Source organism: Leptodactylus fuscus, chromosome 2, assembly GCF_031893055.1.
Source record: "Leptodactylus fuscus isolate aLepFus1 chromosome 2, aLepFus1.hap2, whole genome shotgun sequence".
Taxonomy (NCBI): Eukaryota; Metazoa; Chordata; class Amphibia; order Anura; family Leptodactylidae; genus Leptodactylus; species Leptodactylus fuscus.
Window position 1 is genome coordinate 219,715,711 of NC_134266.1, and position 25,163 is coordinate 219,740,873.

General features: G+C 40.1%; 1 protein-coding gene across 2 annotated transcripts in view; it reads right to left on the bottom strand.

Annotated features, from left to right (window-relative positions):
• The window catches only part of DGKA (diacylglycerol kinase alpha), a 110,539-nt gene that overhangs the window by 22,410 nt on the left and 62,966 nt on the right, over positions 1–25,163 (bottom strand). Inside the window, exons 2-6 of one of the 2 annotated variants that reach the window (XM_075265641.1) lie at positions 22,714–22,881; positions 10,276–10,366; positions 10,055–10,131; positions 9,138–9,285; positions 4,634–4,714 (exon numbers count right to left, since the gene is read on the bottom strand). In XM_075265641.1, coding sequence (XP_075121742.1) covers positions 4,634–4,714; positions 9,138–9,285; positions 10,055–10,131; positions 10,276–10,348 — 379 coding nt within the window. In that variant the 5' untranslated portion in view covers positions 10,349–10,366; positions 22,714–22,881. Of the gene's footprint in view, positions 1–4,633; positions 4,715–9,137; positions 9,286–10,054; positions 10,132–10,275; positions 11,101–22,713; positions 22,882–25,163 lie in introns of those variants that run through there. The other variant, XM_075265640.1, reaches the window with a different exon arrangement.

Genomic DNA, 25,163 nt, shown 5'->3' on the forward strand with positions numbered 1-25,163 from the left:
GTCACTCTTTTATACACCAATCTATCCTGGAAATATATGGATGATGGACAAAAAAACTTACAGACCTATTATTGGATTGTGCTCAATCTGTCTAGCAATAATGGATTAAAACTAATCACAACGATCAGTCAGATCTGTCAAGATCTGTCACAGAAGGCAAAGAGTAGCCTAAACCATTATAAATAATGCTTTTATAGAAACTAAAATAGTAATATTACATCTCCCTACAGTAACTGACAAGGTAAAACTCAGGCTTTATTAATATCTTTCCAGTTATATCTCTCCAGGGGACAATTTAACTAGTTTAGTCACCTGCTAATCTTTATAGATATCTACAGAAAACAGAAACGTCACAAGTGATGACATGTACACGGGCTACGTCTCTGCTATACCTTTAGTGCATGTGTGGCCCCTGCTGTTTCAGAGGTGTATATATACTAGCATGTGCCCGCGACTTTGTCTGCGAGTTGGTTGCGGTGCGGAGCCGTTTATATGTAACGAATTCGTGTTTGTTATAATCTGCCGCACTCCTTGCGCCATCACGCCACCTCCCCCTCCCTTTTTACCGCTTGCCCTCGGCCCCCTTCCCCCATGCACCTTGGCTCTTCCCCTCCCCCCCGCACATGCTCCCTTCTCCACCCGCATGCCTGCCCGCGCCCATGCCCCTCCTTGCCTTGCGGCGCAACCGCAGCCGCCCCTCCCTGTGCCCCCGGCGGTGAACCCCCCCCCTTTCCCCCCTGCGGGCCCCCTCAAACCACCCCCACCACCAAACCACTCCCCACACACACACGGGACCATGAAATTCACCTTTGTGTGTATGGGCCTTTAGAAAAGAATGGGTCAGTGTGCTATCCGTGAAATACACAGTCATTTACATGGGGCCTAAATATAAACTTCCTAGATTTCTATGGGTATGATTTAGGGGTAAGTAGGAGAATGAAGTTCATAAAGGGGAATTCTGAGCTTTGAAGTTTAAGGCTAAAGCCCCAGGTTGTGGAAACACAGCTTTATTGTTGCAGATTTTGCTGTGGGTTTTTTTGAGCCAAAGCCAGGACTGAATTGAGCAGAAGGGGGAAGTATAAGAACTTCCTATATATATTTCCCCTTCCTTCTGTAGCCATTCTTGGCATTGGTTCAAAAAAATGCGACAAAATCTGCAACAATAAAAAAAGCTGCGTTTCCACAACATGGGGCCTGAGCCTAAGGTAGGTTTAGCTTTCAGTTTATTGCAAAAGTGGATATATAATATGTGCAATTAGTGCATCTATACAAAGGAGCACACTACTACAGTATAAACTAATGGCTGCTGCTGTCTATTACATTTGTAAGGGCCTGCACTCCTCTAGTGGATTGGTACGGCTGATAGGGATTTTTGGAGAGTTATGAAAGAAAGTTTGTCAGCAGTAAATTTGTTATTAACCTAATCCCAGGACTTTGTAGATGTTATTTTACAGTTTCCAATTATGCTTCTGTTATTCAGTTTTGAAGGCCCATTTTCATGTAAATCGCTGTTATGTTCATATGCAAATAACACTCACTTTAATGAAGTGTGACCTTTCCGTCTCCTGTTATTGAATTATCAGTTGAAAATCAAAGAGCCCATAAAATATTTTGCATATGGGGCCTCTGATGCTAGTGTCTTTCCCCATTGTCCTAATTTCGCTCTGGCAAAGAATGGCAGCAAGCATTTCTCCTTATGCATGTGCTATCTATGGCATGTTTTACACAAGAAAAGAATCATAAAATCCTCTTGAGATGGTACCACGTTCCTACATTGCTGCATAGGGTGTTCCCCTCCATGGCGGATATCTGATGGTGTTGTGATAGGGCACTAATAATAATGTTGCACATTTGCTGGGTTTGCCCTAATTTGTGTATTTCTTGGAGGAAAACCGAGGTAACTGAATCTATGACTGCGACATCCCCATCTATCGGCCCTGTGTCCATTGCTCCTCTTAGGGCAATAAAAAGTACTGCTTAGACACTTTATAAACAGCAGTCAGGACCATTACATCACAATACTAGAATTTGACCGTGCCTCCCTCTGAGAGAGTGGGTAGTAGGGATGAATCATTTGAGGAGGATAGAAGACCCCCTCTTGCCACACACAGGAACGTTTGATAAATCTGTTGACACCCGGACTGTGGTCCATGTTTACTGACTGGATTCACTGTAATGGATTGGTGAGTAGTGAGAACTGTGCAGTCTGGGAATCTGACGTCTGATGGACATCCCTGGCATCCCTTCCTTCCTCAGTGTTGCTTGTCCCTTTTTTACTTCCTTTTCTCCACACTTTTTCTCCTTTCTGTCTGATCTCTTTCTTTTACCTTTGGTCTTCTACACATGGCTTATTCTTATATATTCTCTACACCATTAGCGGCTATACTGTTTTCGTTTTATTCTGGGTCATTTTGATCTTATTATCTCTGGAATCTTATTATGTGTCATGGCCGTGTTTTGCCGGTTGATTTAACATTCCTCTATAACCTGTTCCCCATCACATCATATTGCTTTGGATGGTATAATGACTTTTCTTTGCTATTTTCATTACCATGCTATTTTGGAGCAAATTTGTGTTTGACAAGCTTCCCTTCGCAATCGATCTCATATTTTTTATATTTCCTACATTTTGTCAATTTGGTTTGTCTCATTTCCTCATAAAACCAATAAAACATCTGATAAAGCAAAAAAGAAAAGATGTGTGAACCTCAGATGTTTTAGATTCATTGACAGGAAGTCATTGTACCTTCTCCTGGTAAGGTAATGTGATATGACAGGTCTAGATTTGGTTAGTTTCACATGGGCTTTTACAGTGTGTAAATATAGTCTGTATTCTGTCCATATTTCCAGTCTGAGAGTCATGCATGATGCCATGAGTAACTGATTCACCTTGGGACTACTGCCCTGCCATGATTGAAGGGATATTTGGAGACTATAATATGGATGACCTATCCTTAGGATAGACAATTAATATTACCTTGATATGGGGTATTAGCTGAACAACTGTGTGAAGAGCTTGTGGCATTTGGGTGAGCTCCAATACCGAGCACAGCCACTATACAATGTATGGCCCTGTGCTTGCTGAGCACTGAAGAGGCCACAACACTAGTCCAAAACCTGCCGCCCTTCAATTAGCTTCTGAGCTGCTCTTTTATCTGAGGACAAGAAGTCGGCCATTTTGAAAGCTAAGATATTCTCTATTTTGTTAACCTATTACAAAACTATGTAGATGAATGCAGCCACACTCCATCCCCTCTTTCCTCCTTTTCTTTATATACATGTCCTCTGTGCTCTCTGTGTCTACTTGGATAAGTAGACAAGGTCAAAGGAGCCCCAAACCACCCAGGGGCCGGGAATGCAAACTGCCCCCTTAGGTTTGGATTTCCAGTTATGCCAAAGTGGACAGCTGTCAGGTAGAAGCAGCTGGACAATATTCAAAGATTATATATATATATATATATATATATATATATATATATATATATATATATGTACACACACAAATACAAAGTCCATATGCATACCTTAAAGTAACTGACCAAGATCCAGATGTAAAGCATATACTGAACATTGCCAAGAGATATTATGGCTGGCTTCACAGGCTGACAGATTAGGCATAAAGAGCTGTAGGCCGTATGTTTACTGAGCCACACAAAATCAATATGTGAGCTTCCCTAAACCAGACTGAAGTGAAATCATTAGAATGTGCTCACTGAGTATATTAAGAGCCTCTAGTGTTTTCAACTGTGTGGAACGTACTGCAAATAGCAGACACTATTGTCTACACTGGGACTACTACTGCAATGAGATGTGGCAGTCAGAACACTAGAGGATGAGATGTTCTTAGCAGCTAAATATCAAATGTAAGACTTTCTTGCTGGGCTCACCCACCTGGCAGGGTCCTGTACATGGAGCCTGTACATCAGTGCACAGAGGTCGCACGGCTCCTTAACATGGAGGTGCCAGGTCTTGGTGTACTACCTAATTGGCAGAATCTGTACATGCAGCGATAGTCTCCCCTCTAGGCAAGACCTTTGGATATATGGAGTCCAATGCAGAATGTCACACTTTTTTCTGTTAGGTTCTTTTAGAAAATAGGCGGATATATCGGTATAGAGGACGCCTCATATGACATATATATATGTACAAACCAAAACAATAATACTGCCATGTAAATCAATTGTATGGATAAGGATTTCAATTTCATAACTTTGGACACAGGAGTCATGACCTTCCAAATCTCCCGTCATCTGCATTTCCTAACACAGTGACTATGAGATATTTCGGGAGACTTCTCAACCATCAGTAGTGCAGTAAAGAAGTTTTCCCAACCAGGTAACAGATTTCACTACTTTATTGGTTGATATTACTGTTCTATTTCCACTGCACTAGTTTTGATAAATTTCCCCTAGTGTGTCTATGGTCACAAGGCAGCATGCATGCTTCCTATTGTGACATCCTGTACATTAGTTTATTATATTATATTGCATTTATTACATTAGTTTGCTAATGTCTATGTATATGTACATTATATAGCGTGCAATACCAATTTACCCTGCTGCACTTTTAGTTACCCCCAGAATCAACAGGATACCCTCTTTCATAAAGATCACAAAAATCCTACATTACTTACAAGCCAGTTTGTCCTCTGCTGTACCCCCTTCCAGCAAGGAAAAGTAACAGGAAACATCATTCAGGCTGACACGACCATTTTCTACAAAGTGAAAAACAGCACATAGGATCAGAAAAAGAGAAGACAAACTGATTTTACAGAATAGTAAGTTTTATGCTTTGGTCTTTATGAAAAATTGATGAAAACCATAAAATGACAATTAGAGGATTAGATACACGTATTAAGTGCTGTGTGGTTAGCAAATTGTGTCCTAAATGCATCTATGTCTCCACTTATAGGACACTCTGTTTGTTATGGAAATGCGTGTTGTAATATAATATTCACAAAAATACATCATAAATAATATACATAAAAAAAGGAAAAAAAATAATGATTTTTAAGTGGGATCTGACTTAACAGAGGTTATTCCACAACCATCAACAGGAGAGATAATAATGATGGCTTCGGGTCCCACAATCACATGCACATAAGCATGTGCAGTACAGCTCTAAATCTATGGGACTATGGGGATAGCCAAGGGTTTGGCGTTTTTTGTCAGCCTTATTGAAATGAAATGAAGCGGCAGGGCATATGCTCTACCTTAACAAGGCTGAAAGTATTTCTCATTGCAGTTTTTGTACTGTGAATTCCCCTTCTAGTGAGTAGCGGTTGTCCCAGCATCAGACATGTATCACCTATTCTGTGGTGTTTAATCTCGACCCCTTTGATCATGTCTTCCAAGAAATAATACAGCGATAATTGGTTACAGTATATCATACATACACAGATAGGGTCGTTTCAGAGGCTATCATACTGGGCTCTGGGCCAGTTGTGATCCCACAAGTTATGTTCATACACCACAACTTTATCACAGAAACTTTTGACTGTTCTAAACACCTAAAAATGTGTTTGTAAAAATTTGCACTCACTGCAGAAAGAATTAGGGTTAGCAAAATCTAAAACATTTTGAGAACATATAGAGCTTAGTTATATCCGTTCTATTTTATTTATTCTCAGGCTTGGAGCAAGGCATGTGCTGTAGCCAAATAAAGGAACATCTGATTCTGTGAAAACCAAAGCAATGAATCACATCCTTCTGCAAAGATATGAGTGAAAACAACAAGCAGCCTGCCCCACTTCTGTAGCAGTCACGCTGCAGCAACTGTAATGCCGCCTTGTTGACAGGGACAGATGTTGCTCTACTGTTTTCTCAAATATAACATTGCCATCGGGGATGGATGGGGGTAGAGGTGTTGTTTCTTGTCTGTGTAAATACTGTTAAAATCTTAATACATATCACTTTAATTAAAAAAACAAAAGTTTGCTATACGTAACTGTTCCTCCTTTCCATTGCACCAGTTTTGACAACTACCCCTTGTTGGATACCGTAACTGCCTCACAGTCAGGATGGCATTAAACAGATGGTACAGATGGCCATCTTTCTCTTCAAGTGATCAGTCAGATCAGATCACTGCCCTGCTATTGGTTGTACCCAGTAAAGTTACATGAATATTTCCCCTTTATGTTCTGTAGAAGCAGGGCTGTCACATAAGACCTGAATATATCATTCCAGATAACATGACATGAAGGTCAAGCTATCGGTTTCATGTAAAGCTTGCAGAGCATAACAAGCATTATGACAAATGGTGCTGTGACAGAACTATAACACTCTTCTGCCTATATCCTTCCCCTGCCCCCACAACCTAGGGTACAGCATTGACTTTCAGCCATTCATTAAACAAAGACATAAACTAGCGTTCCTCGTGTCCTACTACTGTTCAGTCCAATATAAATGACCTTATTTCTAGTGGACTATAATCGCCGGAAAATAAGTAAATTCTGCCTGAAAACCCCAGGAAATAACTTCTCGTGTGTTATGGTTTGTATTGAAATGATTGTTCGTGTCCTGTATTGCATCCTGTGTCCTCATTTTTTTGTGTTCCTTTCATCCCAATTAGGTTAATTAGTATACAGATTTCAGAAGAACTACAGCTTAAGGGGAAAAAAAACTTTGGTGATGCAATTCATATTGCATTATGGTTTATATCTACACGTTGCTGAGGGTGCTCCACGTAACTGTGGTCTGTAAATGAACCCCTTAAGGGGCAGACCTCTATATAATTGTCAGGATTTGTTCCAAAGGAGTAATTTTAATGATCCTGCGTACATACTGTGTCAGTAGTGGGAAATGTCACAATTCTTTAAAAATGGAGCAAATACTCGAGCTTTTTGAATACATGTAATTTACAATAGATGTGATTTTTTTTTTTCAACAAAATCTGTATACATGATACCTGGTATGTGTTACATATACATATAACACAAAAAAAAGTTAGCATCAATACAGTAGTTAATACTCCTGTGGTTGGAAAATGACTTACAGATAAAGATAGTGAATATATGATCATATGGAATTCCTTTTATCACTGCATGACATATTGAAAACACTAAAATTGTTTCCATTAAATTTAATAGGAAGAGCAGCATTTGAGGAACAGCTCATAAAAGTGTTGGCAACAAAAATTCTGAGTATGCATAAAGATGATTTCTGCAGTACTGCAATGAGAAGAAGTGGAGACTGCCAGGAGTGGACATAGTGCCAACACTACTGCCAGGGTAGCCCTTCATCTGCTCAGCAACAAGGTGCTCATTGAAACACTGGACTAACCCCACATTCAGTCCTAGTGTGTGTCTTAGATGTTAGAGAAGTGCACTGGGAACCAATCAATCACAGTGCAGCTTTCATTTTTCCAGTGCTGTTTAATAAATGAAAGCAGAGTTCTAATTGGTGGCTTTCGGAAACAAGGCCAATTTTTCTGTTAGACAATTTAGATGAATAGAGCCCAAATGTGAATGTTTGTCAAAGAGCTATCTGTAGCCATATAGGAATATATTTATTATTATAACAATATGGTCTTGTGGGCACTTACATCGCTCCAGATAGATACAGCACATGTGTACATATATAAAGTGCATGCAGACATTTGAGAACCCTACAGTGTAAATAAAATAAAGGGATAGGAAACTGACATCTGGGTCTACCTGCGGCACCACAACGGTGCATTTCCGGTCACATGTTCATTAATAAAAAATGCTTCATATACCGGCTACAGTGCGCCCTTTCATTTTGTGTACTTACTTTCCGAACACCCTGTATAACCTAAATCTGATTTATCTCAATCCATATATACATTAAAGGGTTTATCTGTTAAGCATCCATGGTCTGGTTCAGGTATTTGTTACTGCAGCAAAGAAGTGCCCATCTTCACATGTGACCACTACAACCAATCATTTGCTTCAGTGATCTTGTGCCGTACAAAGCTGAGGCCAGTTATTGGCTGCAATCGCCATAAAAGGAGACAGACATGTGGTCACTGTAAACAAAGACCAATGGTATGCACCAGCGTGGCGGGACTGGAGCAGTGGTATATTTAATAGGTATTGGGTCTTTTGTTAGCTTTTGCCATTTCCACCCTTTCATCACAATTTTTTATGTTGAAAAGCCTCGAGTGTAAGGCTCCACGTAGCGGGCTGCAGCAAAAAAGCGCTGTGGGAAAAACCGCGGTGGCAATGCATTGCAGTTTTTCCCGAAACGCTGATCATTCTGCTTCCATTATACCACTTCACATTTCTGTAGGTATCATTGACATGCTTAGAGTTCTAAAACAACAATGGTTTTGGGAACGGCAGTGTTTCCGTTGCACGTATTTTTCCGCAATGTGTGGATGGGATTTATTCATATTGTACTTTATTTCGGACTTAGAGCACCACCATTGTTTGCGCTTTTTCTGTCTCCTGTACAGATGCAATTTTCTGTTTGAGTAGTGCCACCTCTATCTACGTATCTGGTGGATGGGATTCGCTTGTATGGACTGTAAAAGACTGTGGTTTTTGCCAAGCCACTTCCGCCACGGCCAAACTGCTGCGATTACATCATGTGGGACATGTTTCCATGTCAGACCAGCGCCAGTACATATTTGGGCACTCAAAATACTAAACAGAGACATAAGAGTAAGAAAAATCAAGAAGCTGATGTAATCCAGGGCTTCACGGGACCGAAATGCAGCGTTTTGTTCGCAGTGGAAAAAATTACGGCATTTTACAGTAATAGCAAAGTGGATGGGATTCTAGCAGGAAAAACCACAGCGTGGACACGCAGCGAATTCCAAAACTGGCGCAGTTTTGGAAATCGCAGCATGTCAATTATACTTATGGAAATGCCGGTGCTTTCCCCATAGGTATAATTGTAACAGAAAGTCCGTGAAGGAAAACCCTGTGAGCTTTCTGTCTAAAGTGCGGGAAGAACCGCAATGCTTTGCCACCGCGGTTTTTCCTGCAGCGCTTTATTACTGCAGGATATCCTGTGGGGCTTTAGTCGTACAGGGATTTTAGTTAAAGCAGGAAATTTTTCCTTTATTATAAAGAGTAAAAATTATTTACACATACCAAAAGCTTTACCACAGTAGTCACTGTGATGTGTATCTTCTTACTATGACAAATGGATATTTCCTATAGTTTTACTTACCATTTGCCCCATCGGTTTCATTCCCTTGTCCATCCACACTGGGTGCAGCCTGGAATGACATGAACAATCGCTTGCAGAGATCAGGAGCAAAGTCATCTGTATCCAGGTAGGCCTTCAAGAAACTCTGAAACCCCTCAAAATCTATTGACTGAAAAATACATAAAAAGAAAGTATCAGACACATGATGGCACCAAAATCTCATTTACCAGGTTCGAAATCTGCTCCAGTCCCAGGCAGTAAAATCTACATTCATATTCATTCTCTGTATAAATGGAAGCAGCAGGGAGCTACTGTATGATTTGCATCAAAGCTGGCACGAAAAACGAACATTAAAAATTGTATGCTAATCCTGCAGACTGAAACACTGACAGAGTGAATATGAGCTTAGACATGTTAAAAACACAATAAAACATATTTTAAAGGAGAATAAAGCCCAGGGAAACCCCACATGTGAGACAAAATAATAATGTACTCATGTATATGTCTTGTTCCTATCAGCAATATATTTTCATTCTGCGTTTTTGTCATTTTGATAGTAACTTGTGGTTCTTTGTGTTTTCTCATTTTGCAGTTTTGTTTTTTAACAAATGACAAATTTTAATAGGTAATATAAAATAAATAAGGACACAACACAAGTGTCAAGGCTGAAAACACAATTGTAAGGGTTTAATAACCAAGGGCACAGAATATTACAGGATAAGTTCCAATGAAGGTCCCATGTATAGGTAAAACATATGTTGCAAAGCGAGATTTAGATGGAAACCTAGGATCCGCTAAAGCACATCTGTGTCGGATACAGAGCTGGGAAACACCCTGACGTCATATTACTTTTAGGCTGTAGCACAGCACCTGCTGCAGAGGAGACGACCTTACATATGAGAAATGTACAAGAATGGAAATCTGCAGAAAAAGCTTACCTCCTCAGTTAGGTGGGGGTTGGAGGTGCCATCTCCGTAAAACTCCTGCAGAACATCTTGAACCTTTTTGGTACTGTCTAGAAACAAAATAGTATTTGATTTGAACATGTAGATCTCTGGCACAATTTGCTTGCAGTCTTCTCCTCTGGCTAGGACAGCTAAGCCTGAAGGTTGAATACTGAGGACATATGCAGTGGAGAGTATAGGGGATGTCTACTCACAATCAATGTACTTCTGCAGTTGGGTGAACTCCTCTGGGCTAAGGATTGCCCACTCCTTGTTCTCCTCACTCATTCTGGCTCTGCGACAGCCCTGCGGCAAGACAGCAAGATGAGGTGAGCTGATCCAATGTACAAGGAAGGGGAGAGAGATAATGAGAGAAAGCGGACGCTGCCTGGGGATGAATGGGGTGTGATTCTGGCTCAAACCTTGAATTACACATTAGCTGATCTAACACATTCTCCCAGAGTTTTCCAGAGCCACCGTGCTGCTGGAATAATGAGACAGAAACAGATTGAGTGGCAGTGTGACAGCGAGGGGGAGGCAAGAATGGGATGGAGAGCAATGGAGAGAAGCGATAAAGCCAGAGATACACACTGGATGTGTGCAGCAGGGAAAAGAAAGTGGCACTGGCAAGATAAAGCAGGAAGGGGCAAATGAAAGGCAGAGCTGGACGAAATAAGAACTGACAGGCAAAGGAGACCTGGGAGATCCAGCAGTGAGTGGTGGGTGTAGTACAGAAATATAGAAAGTGTCAGAGGAGGAGATTTGGAGGCAGTGGAAAGGTAAGAACACACGGATCATGGAGACAGCCTTGAATTCAGACAGATCAGCAACATGATGAATATTCTTTCCTTACTCCGAGGCAGTATCATTAGTCTACATCTGTAAAGAGATTTCTTTTCTCTTGTGTCTCTATTGACAGTCCATAAACCCTCTAAGTGGCTGGTAAGAGGTTACTTTAGAGGATCCATATATGACAGCAACATTTCTAAGTAGCAGAGCATCAAGAATGAATGCATACGCATCTACTGTATATTGTCCTCAGCAACATGACGACATCCTGACAAGTACTAAAGCTCCATCAAGCAGCCCCTGCCAGTTAGGAATCCAAGTCCCTCCGACCAGAGACAATATTACTCATAAAACTAATACGAATCATCATATGCACTGAATGCAGAATAAAGTAGCCCCATCATATAGTATTGGACTAGTTTGCAAGTTTCTAGTACACAAGTCAAATATCTCTATAAAGCACAACAAATGCTCCTTCCAACAAAGCCTGGTATTTTCAACAAGTCACCTGCTGAGTTACAGGCGAGAACCATGTACATGGGGAGAAAACCTTTCTGAACATCACTTTCGATGAAAGTGAACAGAACAGTCATAAAAACAAGTCTTCTGAAGTTCTCCCTCTGTGCACAGCCAGCAGCGGCGATGTGGACTGGAGGCTGCACAGATTCCTTCTGTATAGTCCTTAAAGTTAAGTCATGTACTAAGATCCAGTCATTTATCAGAAGAAGCCAGAAAAGTGACCGTATGTGTGGTACATGGAGGGTTAAAGCATGCTCTCATCTTTTATTGGTGTTGACTTAAATATTTAATGCAGTTTTCCAAACTATTAAAAAATATAACACTGAAGCACTTTATTTTCTAAGTATTTCGACTTCCTCCTGAACCATGAAGTGATCTCATAATGCCATTACGGGAGCAGCTTTTACTGCTAATAAGGAGGAAACGGCTAATGCAGGACACGTCTCTTATCAGCCATCGTACTGGAAGGAGATTGTATCTGATACAAATGAATGAATTTCCATGGGACCCGTTACTCTGAGATAGAGAAACAGCAAGTCTGACAACAAGCCAAGTTACAGAACCACCTACTTGTTGATGGCGATAGAAAATCGAAAACATAAACTAACATTTCATGTTAAAGTTTTCTTAATGAGGATTTTGGTACCGAAACACGTCAATGTGAACACACTCCAATCACACCTGGAACAATCACAGGCTGGGAATGCTGCCACAGTATATAGTACATACTGCGACTCTTATTGCCAATAGGCTCACGTTATACATACTGTTTAGAGGGGTCTGTCGCCAGGACCAAAACAACTACAGTACTTTGTAGGGGGCATTGTGGTGAGCACTCAAATATCTTTAGATAGTCCAGTTCCTTGAAAAAAGCAAGAAATATGCAAAAAGAGGTTTATGTACAATAGGGTCTACCAGAGCCTTAGGGTCAGTGTACACAGAGTTTTTTGGCGCTGATTTTGACGCTGAACCTGCCTCAGAACTCTATTGGGAGTTTTTTTTGTAGGCTGATTTTGAGGCGGATTCAGCGTCAAAATCAGCGCCAAAAAACTCCGTGCGCACTGACCCTTAGGTTTCTAATCCTGAATATATGTATAGAAAATTGCAGAATAGACTTTCTTATATAATGGGAACAAAGATGTTCAACCCAGCAAACACTCTCTATAAGTTCAGCGCATGAGAACTATTCTAGCACATACACTGAACATACGTTATACTTCTTGCATCTTTACTCTCAAGGAATGTGTAATGAAATAGCTATAAAAAGTGTCCTCGTAGTATACAAAGGATTCCCACACACTGATCTCGGGTAAAGGGGGACAAAGTAAAGAAGATGGCACCTTATTGGGCAAGGAAACACATAAAGAGGCCCTGACTTCTCAGGAGACGGCTGTCTCGGTACATAATTCTATTTCTTGTGTTAAAATAATTCTGGAGCATCTTTTCAGAACAGAGACAATGAAGAAGGCATGGAAAATGGTTATTTTAGAAAAGTCATTCATGTCATCCTGTCCACCCTCCCCACACACATCTCATGACTATCAAATGACTAACAATACTCTATCGATCAGGTTTGCTGACTGCAGGGTTACATGTGCTTATGCTTGTTATAGAAGACAGATAGATGAAGAACAAACCCACCCATGATGGATGTGTCTCAGCTTCTAATAAGATAGAATTCACTGTTATGCTCATGCTTTACAATCCGTGTAATCCTCATAAAAACACTTTGAGTGCCGATTAAGAAGGCTTCTGGCGGCATTTGCCATGTTACACATTGACTTAGCAGAGAGTGTGTGCAGCCATTATTTGTAAAACTAAACAAACACATAAAAGACAATCTTTATTTAGGAAGATATAGGAGTGACAGATAAAGTTCTGGGGGAGCAGTAACACATTTATATTTTGTGTTTGCAACATACTGTTGAAAATGTTGGAGCTAAATACTGTAGATAGAAAGTGTTAAATTCTTATTGGTTTTATTACTTATTATTAAAGGGGTTGTGCAGGATTAGAAAACATGGCTGCTTTCTTTTTTATAAAGAAGTGATTTCATGTCCAATGCTACAGCTCAGTCCCAGTAACATAAATGAGACTGAACTTCAGCAAGAGACTTGGCAAATAAAGTTTAATGTTGACAAATGTAAGGTAATGCACTTTGGGCGACGTAATAACATGTATGACTATGTACTTAATAGTAAATTACTGGGTAAGACTGTCAATGAAAAAGACTTAGGGATTTTGGTGGACCGCAAGCTTACCTTTAGTGACCAGTGCCAGGCAGCTGCTGCCAAGGCAAATAATATGGGATGCATCAAAAGAGGTCTAGATTTTCATGACAAGGACATAGTTATGCCTCTATACAAATCACTGGTACGGCCACACTTCGAATATTGTGCGCATTTTTGGGCCCCGATATACAAGAAAGACATAAGTGAACTTGAAAAAGTGCAAAGACGGGCAACCAAAATGATTAGGGGAATGGGCTGACTGGAGTACAACGAGAAATTAACAAACTTGGGGTTATTCAGTTTAGAGAAAAGATGTCTACGGGGAGATCTAATAACAATGTACAAATACATGAAGGGACAATACAAAGAACTTTCTAAGGATCTTTTTACTCCTAGGCCAATGACAGGGGGACATCCTCTACGTCTGGAGGAAAGTTTCACCAGAAACATAGAAGGGGATTCTTCACGGTAAGAACAGCGAGGCTCTGGAACTCTCTGCCCCAGGAAGTGGTGATGGCGGATTCACTGAACAAGTACAAAGAGGGCCTGGATGCCTTTCTCGAAAATAAAAATATTACAGGTTATGGACTCTAGATTTTAAGAACACGTTGATCCAGGGTTTTTATACTGACTGCCAGTTTGGAGTCGGAAAGGAAATTTGTCCCCTGAAATGGGGCAACTGGCATAAGCCTCATGGGGTTTTTTTTTGCCTTCCCCCAAATCAATACTGTAGGGGATTGTAGGGTTATAGGTTGGACTTGATGGACTGATGTCTTTATCCGACCTCATCTACTACGTCACTATGTCCATGTGACCAACATACACAATATAATTTCATGAAAAACAAAAATTAGCCATGTTTTATAATCCTTTACAATCATGAATGAAAGATCATAGATAGATATTAGGGTGATCAGCCTCCAGATCCATCTACAATACACAATTTAACAACTTCGTCTAACAAGTGACCTATTTTGTTACTGCTTGAGCAATACTAAGAGGTCAACATGCACAGGTTACCTGCCTGACTTTAATGTCTTCAACCCCTTAGGCTCCGTTTTCACAGAGTAATGTGCCGCTCACTTAGACACGTATACACGTGTCACAGCGAGGCGCTTCAAAACAGAGCCCATTCATTTCAATGGGTGCAGGCTTACACGTGTAACACATTAAAATCAATGGGTTACAAAGCCTCTCATTGATTTCAATGTGTAGTATGCGTAAGCAGGCACCCATTTCGGACAGGAAACGGAAACCTGAAAGCGGAGACCCCGGGTGCAGATGTGAACGAGCCCTTATGCTGATAGCAATGATGTCTGTTTAAAATGTGTCAGTTTATTTTAGATATCTTTTTCTTTTAATCGAGAAGACTTGACTAGAGGACAGGTAAGGGGATTAAAAGTAGAAAATTGTAAACAAAGTAGAGATAAGGAGGACACAGGGACATTTATTATATGTTCTTATTTCTACTTTGTTTACAATTTTCTACTTTTAATCCCTATCTGTCCTCTAGTCAAGTCTTCTCCTCGATTAAAAGAAAAAATTAGTGTTTGCTATCAGCATAAAAAGGTGGCAGTTTGCAATCAGTATGTGCATCAGTCCATTCTTAGGCTGGTCTTACATGACTGTAATGCTTTTACGGTCCGCAAGATGCTGATCAGCAACACTAGTTGCTGATCATCAATATAGACTCCGCAGATGCCCGTAAACTGACGCAGTCCATGCATTGCCGCAATTCACGGCCATTGCCGACATGTTCTATAAAGTGCAGACCTCTGTTGCGGCCTGGCCACACCACGGATAAAATATCCGGTGGTGTAAGAGGCCGCATTGAATATAATGTGTCCGCAAATGGTCCGCAATTGAAAACCCTCAATTGCGGACCATTTGCGGTCTTAAACTATGGTCATGTAAGACCAGCCTTAGTCTCAAACTGAATTCAAACGGACTGATCACATAAGCGTGTGAGAACCAAGGCTGAGGCCCCAGGGTATTTTTGTTGCACATTGTGCTCCAGATTTTTAAGCTAAAGCCAGGAGTGGAATAGGCAGAAGGGAGAAATGAAAGAATTTCCTAAATATTTTCAATTCCTTCTGTAGACATTCTTGTACTAAAGAGCTCGCTGAATATCAGTGTCCCAATACTTTTGTCCATAAAGTGTATCTCAGGATGTCCATTATTAGCTCAGTGTGTCCTGTGGGTATATGGAAAGGATGTGTCCACATTACAGTGGTGGTCAAAATCGTGGACACTTTTAGAAACAATAATGCTTTGCCATTGCCACTTTACATGCTTAGAGAATATATGATGTTTACTAAATTGTATATATATATTTAAGTGAAAGAGAATTTAATTCTCAATTCAATACAAAAACATCTTTCACATATCTGCAGTTTCATGGAAGTCTCAGTCATACGAAGAGTGTTGCTTTTATTTTTTTTTAATCAGTGCAACAAGTTTTCCCATTATCTTAAGGCTGGTCTTACACGACCGTAGTTTAGGACCGCAAATGGTCTGCAATTGAGGATTTTCAATTGTGGACCATTTGTGGACACATTATATTTAATGCGGCCTCTTACACCACCGGATATTTTATCCGTGGTGTGCCAGGCCACAACCGAGGTCCGCACTTTATAGAACATGTCCGTAATTCATGGCACTGCACGGACTCGCCCATAGAACTCTATGGGCGAGTGCGGCAGTTTACGGGCATCTGCAGAGTCTATGTTGATGATCAGCAACTAGTGTTGCTGATCAGCAACTTGCAGACTGTAAAATCATTACGGTTGTGTAAGACCGGCCTCAGGTCAGGGTAGTTTGCTGGGCAGGGCAACAATTGAATGCCCTTTAGTGTAAACCTATTTGTAGATTTTTGCTGTGTGTCAGGGAACTGAATCCCATTAAATCATTAATGGTGCATTGCTGGGAAAGAGATCCCTGCTGGAGGGTAGCAGTGTTTTTTGGTTCAGGGTGGTGTCAATGTAATTTTTAATTACATTTAGCATTCTGTCACTTACATAAGGGTGGCCATCACCATCTACTTACATGCATGCCCAAATCATAACACTTGTGGCTTTATTTGCATTTGCTTCAGTGCCGTCAGGATGTAGCTCTTCTCACTATTTGCCTCACAAATAAAGAGATCTTATTTTCATAATTCCTAGTTACTTTTGTTCACTGACTTTGTCTATTTAATTCATTATTTTGCCCACTGTAGTCATTTCTAGTGAAACTGTTATTTTTCTTTTTTTTAATTTTCTATGAATCCTCCCTCTTCGCTTTATTCAGACAACCAAGTTCATCGACTGTATGGCGCTCGCGATCCGTGAGAAAATAATGAATGAAAAATTAAACGTCAAAAAATTTCCACAAATGTGGAATAAACTCTGTTTGGTTGGTTTTCAATGCTGTCTTTTGCTGTCTATGCCTTGAAATGCTCCCAACATTCAAGTAACAGGAGCAGCACTGTAGCCCCATTCCCTGCATAACGGTGGTCCCGGGAAAATGCTGGATAGGCCCTAAGTATGGATACTCCATTCTAGGTCTGAAAACCCCTTTAAACATCATACAGTTGCCCTCATTGTGGTATTTTCCATGATCATGAAAAAAACCTCATAAATTCTGCAGAGAACATAAGGTTAATGTCCAGCTGATGGTTCCATCTTTAGTGGCTGCTGACTAAAGGGGTTGGCAAAATGGGTGCAGGGTAGCAATCCTTTGTCCTACTGTAGATAGAGCACATCAAGAAGGCTCCTGTTACAAACAGACACGGGACAGTGAAGAGGAGGAGGAGGGAGAAACATGTCTGATCTACTTCCGCTAGGTTCACACCTGACTTCAGGTTTCCATACTTTGGGTCCACTTGGAGACCAGAAAAATGGAAACCCAATCCACATAACATCTGTTTAAACTATAATAGGGTCCGCTGGGTTTCTGCCCTGTTCCCGGCCAAAAATGCAAAAAAAAAAAAAAAAATGTGGAAAACAAGGCCCTGCTTTCAGGACTTTTCTCTCCACATTTTTCAAGCAGATTCAGGGACAGAGACCCTAAACAGAATCCAGGAACAGGTGTGAACCTGTGAAAGAAGATTTCTGTGTATATTTCCCAGCTTTAATAGGAGACAAAACAGAACCGAAGGAAATGAGAAATACAAGGAAAATGAGCTGGGATTTTTTTTTTTTGCATTTTTTTCTATATTCTCTGTGTTTATTGATCTATTAATGGTGATTCCTTCCAAAATGCAGGCAAAATAAATTGTATCTGCACTAGTTTCTATATATGTAATGATTTAATATATATGTGTATATACACACAGTACGCAAATATATATTTTTAATATTCACACACACACACATATATATATATATATATATATGTGTGTGTAAGTATATATTTATATAATTATACATACAAATATAGCAGAGAGAGAGACATATGAGAGAGATAACTGTAGTTTTCTTGTACCATAAAAGGAGTTTAGCATTAATATTTTAGAATGGTGCTCTTAGCCAATTTAGAAACAATAGAAGTATTTATGAAAGGCAGTTTTCATAATTATGTTATGCTAAGATCATAAAATGCCATGTACAGGTAGGAATGGGAGCTGTAAAACAATTGATATCTATGTTATGGAAGCCTACGCAATGGAAAAGTGTCCCTGAGCAGAAATATCATTGTAAGTGGTGAAGTCTGACGTAGGAAAATTTATTGACTTCCAGATATACTGAACATACTCTGCTCGTAGCAAAACAAACAGACATTTATTTCTTTTGTCTTATGGGTTGTAAATCACTTCTCTATTTTATTTCATGACATATTACTGCATGCACGTACGATGCTTAGAAGTACGGTTCTGCAATTGCATTCCACATTTAGAGAACTCACAACAGTGTCCAAACTGCAAGAAATCTCCAAGATTCACAAATGTTTCATATAGTACCACCAAGCCTTGGAATCGCCTTGTAGAAGGATATATCTATACCGGACTAGGTGTGATTATATACAGTCATCTATACGGACACTGTCATAAACCTTTAATTAAAACACATACCAGAACAATTTTGGGGAGATTTTGCAATTCTGCATTTTAATTTATTCAGCTAGCCCGTTTTTTTCTTTAGGACATCTCCAGTTACAGAATTCTTATCTACTGCTCAGTACAAAAGCATTTATCCATAGCAATTTACTGTCGCTGATATAATTTATTGCTGCTAATGTAATGAAACCCCTTCCTTTATAACGCAATCAGAAATAAAGAATATGCATATTAAAAAAGAACTGTACAAGATATACAGAGGGGGCAGTGTTGTAATGAAGAAAACATGGAACACTAAAGATGAAATAGAAAATAAAATTACATTAGGAAACTATGAGAAAAAGCTACAAAGTACAAATGTGACAAAGGACCTTCCACCATCTCCACTCAGCCCAACTCACTGTATCCTTCAGCAGACGTCACTGATTCTGGGGCAGTCAAAGTCTTTTCTCTAGCCCCCATCATTTCTTGAGTAATCAGTGCTGCTAGCATCAGCACACAATATGCAAATTATCCTATTGTCAGGTGGGCGGTCCTGGGCTGGAGTAAACTGAGTGTAATTAGACTATTGGGCGCTGTTAGAACAGATATAATTGATTGGAAACAGTGGGGGCTAGAGAAAAAAATTCCAACAGTGCCAGAATCGGTGGAAGACTATTAAAGGATGCAAAGAATTGGAGTTGGGGGAGGTGGTGAAAGGTCCTGAAGCCACACATTGAGTTAAAGAAGTTGTCTAGCCCACTGGAGCATCAGGAACAGATGAGTATGTTTTTGTTGCAGATTTTTGCAGCTTTCATGCAAAAGCCAGGAGTGGATTTAGCAGAAAGGAGAGGTAGAAGTGTTTTCTTTATATTTATCACTCCTTATGAAGCTATTCTTGGCTTTGGCTAATATAAAAATAGCAAAATTAGCAACAAAAAAACTTCAGCAACATCCCAGCCTTTCGCAGCGATAACTGACATGCTGCGATTTTCAAAAGTGCAACTGTTATATCTGCAATGTGTGGATGGGATTAGCCACAATCCCATCCACTTTGCAGGTAATGTCAAATGCAGTGTTTTTGTAATGTGTGGCCCTGTTTTTTTTTTCCCCCACAGTGTTTTAGTCCCTGCAAAATGGATCTAGCGAATTCCATCGACACATTGAGGGAAGATATGTGCAGCATGTCAATTATACCTACAGAAATGTCAGCGGTTTTACTATAGGTATAATTGAAGCAGAGGGTCCACAGAACTAACCTCTGCAGACTTTCTTTGAAAAGCACTGCGGGAAAAAAACACTGGCGCTGTTTTTCCCGCAACGCTTTTTTTGCTGCATCCTGCTACATAGGGCCGTAGCCTAAAGGTGTTTCCTGCCATTTAAGGATCTGACATCTACTTAATTTCAACAGGAGAAAACAGTGGAAAATATATTCCATCGGTATGTATAATTCTGGTTATAGCCAATAATAAATGTTAACACTTTTTTGCAAATCTTTTGTAACATATCTTATTAGAGCTTTCACCAGTCAGTTGCCTCCCATTGCCTGCCTGCAGGCATCCTGTAAATGTTCAGAAACCTTCACCTGTCACCAGAAAAATCAATCAAGTGTAAAAACACCAAGCTTAAGATAGGGAGAAGGGGGTGCAGCTGTTGTCAGCAAGTATGGAGAGAGAAAATGTGCATTTACAAAAAAAGAAAAAAAACAATTAAAAGAAGACCAAAGTATGCCAGTATGACACATTTTTGGCTGCACTGCTCTTAATATACACCTGTAGCTGTCCAAACAGTGCTTGGATGTTTTAACAATAAACATGATTAACATTAAAGCGGTATTCCTATCACAAGGATCCTACTTTATCTGGTAGTTATTGTTAATTGAACTGTCTCACTAAATACATTCCTTTAGAAATCTTTCCTTTACCTAATACAGGATATTATGCCTCCCCAGTGTTAACAGCCAGTTGCCTGGGTTTTTTGGCCTCCTCTGCTATATAGCAGTGGTGGCTGGCTGATGAAGTCTCTCACTGTTGTCCCGAAATCAGTTCCTGGGAAAGGAGAGGATAAAAAAAGCCCTGACTACTAAACAAAAAAAATAAAATAAACCAAAAATATAATTTTTTTTTTTTTTTTATCCCATACGGTGAATGCTGTAATGTAGAATAAATGAAAATGGTTGGATCACAGACTTGCGTTGAAATAATCACACATCCCCCAAAGTGATATCAATAACAACTTAATCTTGCCTCACAAAAAAAGATCCCTCTCACAGCTCTGTGATGTCAGAATATTGCAACACAAACAAATTTCCTTCCCCCCCTCCCCAATTCCACCCCATTATCAATTTTCTTAGCCAATGACATACGGCATCCATTACAACCGCCTGTCTTTGCAAAGTATTCAACGGCCTACAGTCCAGACCTTTTACCGATAGAAAACATTAGGTCACATTAGACAAGAATAGGACGGCCCTATTCAGGACGGCCTACAACCTCCAATAACACTATCACCACACCACCATCTGAACTGTCTCCCCCCTCACCTTCTGTCTCTACCCCCCTTCCCTCATAGATTGTAAGCCCTCGCGGGCAGGGCCCTCTACCCCACTGTGCCAGTCGGTCATTGTTAGTATTATATCTACCTGTATATTTTGTGTATTGTATGTAAACCCCCAAATGTAAAGCACCATGGAATTAATGCTACTATATAAATAAATAAATAAAATAAATAATAATAATAATGACAACATTCATTTTCCAAAACTCCAGCAATTGGTCTCTTCACTTCGCAGACATTTACAGACTATTTTACAAGAAGAGGGGATGCTACACAACAGTAGACATGACCCTGTCCCAACTTTTGTTTCCTGTTGCCGCCATCAATTTCTAAATTTGTTAATATTTTTCACATAAAATGTCTCACTTTCGCCTGCTGATAGGTCTTCTATGTTCTATTGCAAATAAAATATGGTTATATGGCTTTTCCAAATCGGTGTATTTACATTTTACAAAGCGTCCCAAGCTTTTTTGGAATTGGGGTTGCAATCCAGAGTGGCAAGTTGGCAAAAAGAGTGTCTCTTAATTCACATCCTCGGATCAAGTTTAACATCAGAGGCTCATTTTAGCAAAAGCAACTGTCCAAAGCTGCCAACTTCTTTCCTGCACTCTATGATCCATTTATCATCTTCTCAAGTAGCCTCTGAGAGTGTCCCTACACCCTTCAAATGGTTTCCTCCTGATTTATGAAATGTGTTATGTAGGTTTCACACTAGTGTTTGACTTTCCTTTCTTTGGGTCCGCTTGGGGCCCTGAAAGACAGAAAGATACCCTGCTTATAAATCAGTTACCTGTGGAAACCGTGGAGCCCATAGACTAAAATGGGGTCCATAAGGTTTCCACCCGAAAAATGCGGATTGCAGGATTTTTATCTCCACATTTTTAAGTGGGATCAGAGACTGAAACCCAGAAGGGCATATAGGCACAGGTGTGAATCTAGTCTAAGATGTGCAAACACCATATCTCATTGGTCTGCATTCACTCTGAGCTATTGGCCTTCTGTAACTTTTTTTTTTTAACGTAGATTGTGAGCCCCATATAGGGATCACAATGCACTTTTTTTTCCTATCAGTAGGTCTTTGTAGAATGGGAGGAAATCGCCACAAACACGGGGAGAACATACAAACTCCTTGCAGATGTTGCTCCTGGCGAGATTTGAACCCAGGACTCCAGTGCTGCAAAGCTGCAGTGCTAATCACTGAGCCACCATGTTGCCCCCTTCTGTAACTTTTGATATGCGGAAACAGCATAGCTCTCAGTTTCACTCCTGTTCCCATAAATCCCATTCACTTCTATGGAAGGTATGGAAACTGCATAGATGAGCAAGCTTGACTATTTTATTTTATTTTTTTCTAAACCTGACCACTGGATTTGGCTGTCAATGGGACAAGGATCTGTTGGAGATAGATCTATCAAAATTTATGGCATACCCTATTCATATGCTGTAAATGTCTGCAAGTGAACAAACCTGTGTAATTTTTCCATTTTTCTATGAGTATTCATTTATTAGTTATAGCATTTTTTAACCAGCACATATTTACATACTTTGTTAGCAACGGTCCACCAAACAATGTCTTGTTAAAAGGCAACAACAGAACGAAGAACAATCTTTAACAAAAGTAAGATTCTATTCTGCCTCCGGTTGTCCCAGGATATACAGTAAGCGGAATCTTGACCTTGTGAAGACAGCAGACTTCAGTTTCTTCAAGATATCTGCAAGCAAAACATAAATCTGTTTTAGGAAACACATTTTATATTGACTAAGCATGTATACAAAAGAACCCTGCTGTACAGAAGTTTCACTCAGAAAATCTGTATCAAAACTGTATAAATTATTTTCTTAATCAAAGATACAATAAGAAACACTTTAAGATCGATGACATTGCCAAACTAAAATAATGATTTTTTTATTGACTCGGATAGTTACTAACAATAACTATACAAAAAGTAATGGGGGAAAAAAAAAAGAAAAATATACAATGATCTATCTATAGCTTTCTAAGAACCAGATGTATACTATGAAAAAAAATAAAATAAAAATGTACGTTAGGCCAGGGCCCCATGGGAGGGAAACGCCGTGATTTGAGTCTGCAGAGGAAAACTCCACAAGCTTTCTGTTTAAAGCGCTGCGGAAAGAACCGCGATGCATTGCCACTGCAGTGTTTCCTGCAGTGCTTTATTGCTGCAGGATGTCCCATGGGGACTTAGCCTTAGACTAATGCACCATGTAGCAAAGCAACAAAAACGCTGCAGAAAAAGCCGCGGCAGGAACGTATCATGTTTTTTTTTTCTTGCAGTGATTTTGCAGGGTTTCCTCTGCGGACTTCCCGCCCCTATTATACCTATATGGGAAATGCCAGTGTGTCCATAGGTATAATTGACCTGCTGTTATTTTCAAAAACACAAACTCCATTCTAAGGCTGAGGCCCCATATGTAAATTGGTAGACAATTAAAAGTTAAACATTTTTGAAAATATAAGTATTTAACAATTGCAGAGTTTTAAAGATTTTCTCCAATCACATTAGTGGTGACAGTTTTTGCCTTGACCAGTTGCCAATGGATATGGCCACAAATGAAGAACTTTCTGCAGTTTGTCAGAAACTTGTTGTTGGATTATCTTCTCAAATCAAATCAAATAGGCTTTATTGGTACGTCCGAATGGATATTTGGCATTGCCAAAGCTAGTAAAGTGGGGGTGGGGGTGGGGTGGTTGCTGATTTGGGGTATAACAGTCCATGGAGTCTCATCTTCCTCTTAGTTGGTGACCCCTATATGTGGTGTCTGGAGGGCTTCTGACAAGTCTCAGATCATAGAAAGTTCATGGGAAAATCCCTTTAAGCATGCAAGAGATATAAACAATTCTATCCAAAGATAAAATGGAAATAATCTAAGGCAACATAGATGGACCTTGTGGTCTTTTGTGTCGTCATTCTTCTATGTTACTATGTGTGGCAGCTGTAAATGAAGGCTCAATTCAGATGAATAGCCAACCATGTAATACAAGGACAGCTCAAGGCCGCCATACAGAGCAACTCTTCAATTTGGCTCATATAAGGGACGTCCCAAGCTTGTGAACCTTATCTGTGACTTCTATATGCACTAACAGGAAATATGAACAGAGTTTTCTTCTTTATAAGACAACTCATTAAAATGACCTTTGTGTATCTGGCAGCTTAGTAGGAAATCTAAAAACATTTGTAGGTATTATTAGCTCAATGCAAATTATTATACATTTAAAAATGTAATTCTTTATGATATTGCATTATGTGGTTACCAAAACACAAGAAAGGAGACGTGGTTTTACAGTTTCTAAATATGTCCCTTTTATTCAATTCCCCATTTTTATGTAAACTGATGATTTATTCATATGCAAATAAGAGAAATGAGGGCTTCAGTCTTAGCTGTAGGCTTCACTCTAAGCACTTCCCCCTCATTTGCATACAAATAAAACAGTGGCTTAAATGAAAGTGGAGCTCCAAAGCTGTATATCAGAGGTATATTTGGAAACTTTAGAATCACCTCTACAAGATGCTGTGGTTAGTAGAGATGAGCGAACAGTAAAATGTTCGAGGTTCGATATTCGTTTTGAGTAGCACCTCAATATTCAACTACTCGAATCGAATATCGAACCCTATTATAGTCTATGGGAGGAAAATGCTCGTTTCAGGGGTAGGCAACGTTCGATCAAATTATACTTACCAAGTCCACGAGTGAGGGTCGGGCTGGATCCTCCGAGAAGTCTTCTCCGTGCAGCGTCCCCGCGGCATCTTCCGGCTCTGAATTCATTCTGCCAGGCATCGGGCCTGGGCAGAGCCGACTGCGCATGCCCGCACTACAAGCGGACATGCGCAGTCGGCTCTGCCCAGGCCCGATGCCTGGCAGAGTGAATTCAGAGCTGGAAGACACCGCGGGGGAAGCTACACGGAGAAGACTTCTAAAGGTAGGAGAAGAACCAGCATTGATTGGCTGACTGTATAGCATTCGGCCAATCAAT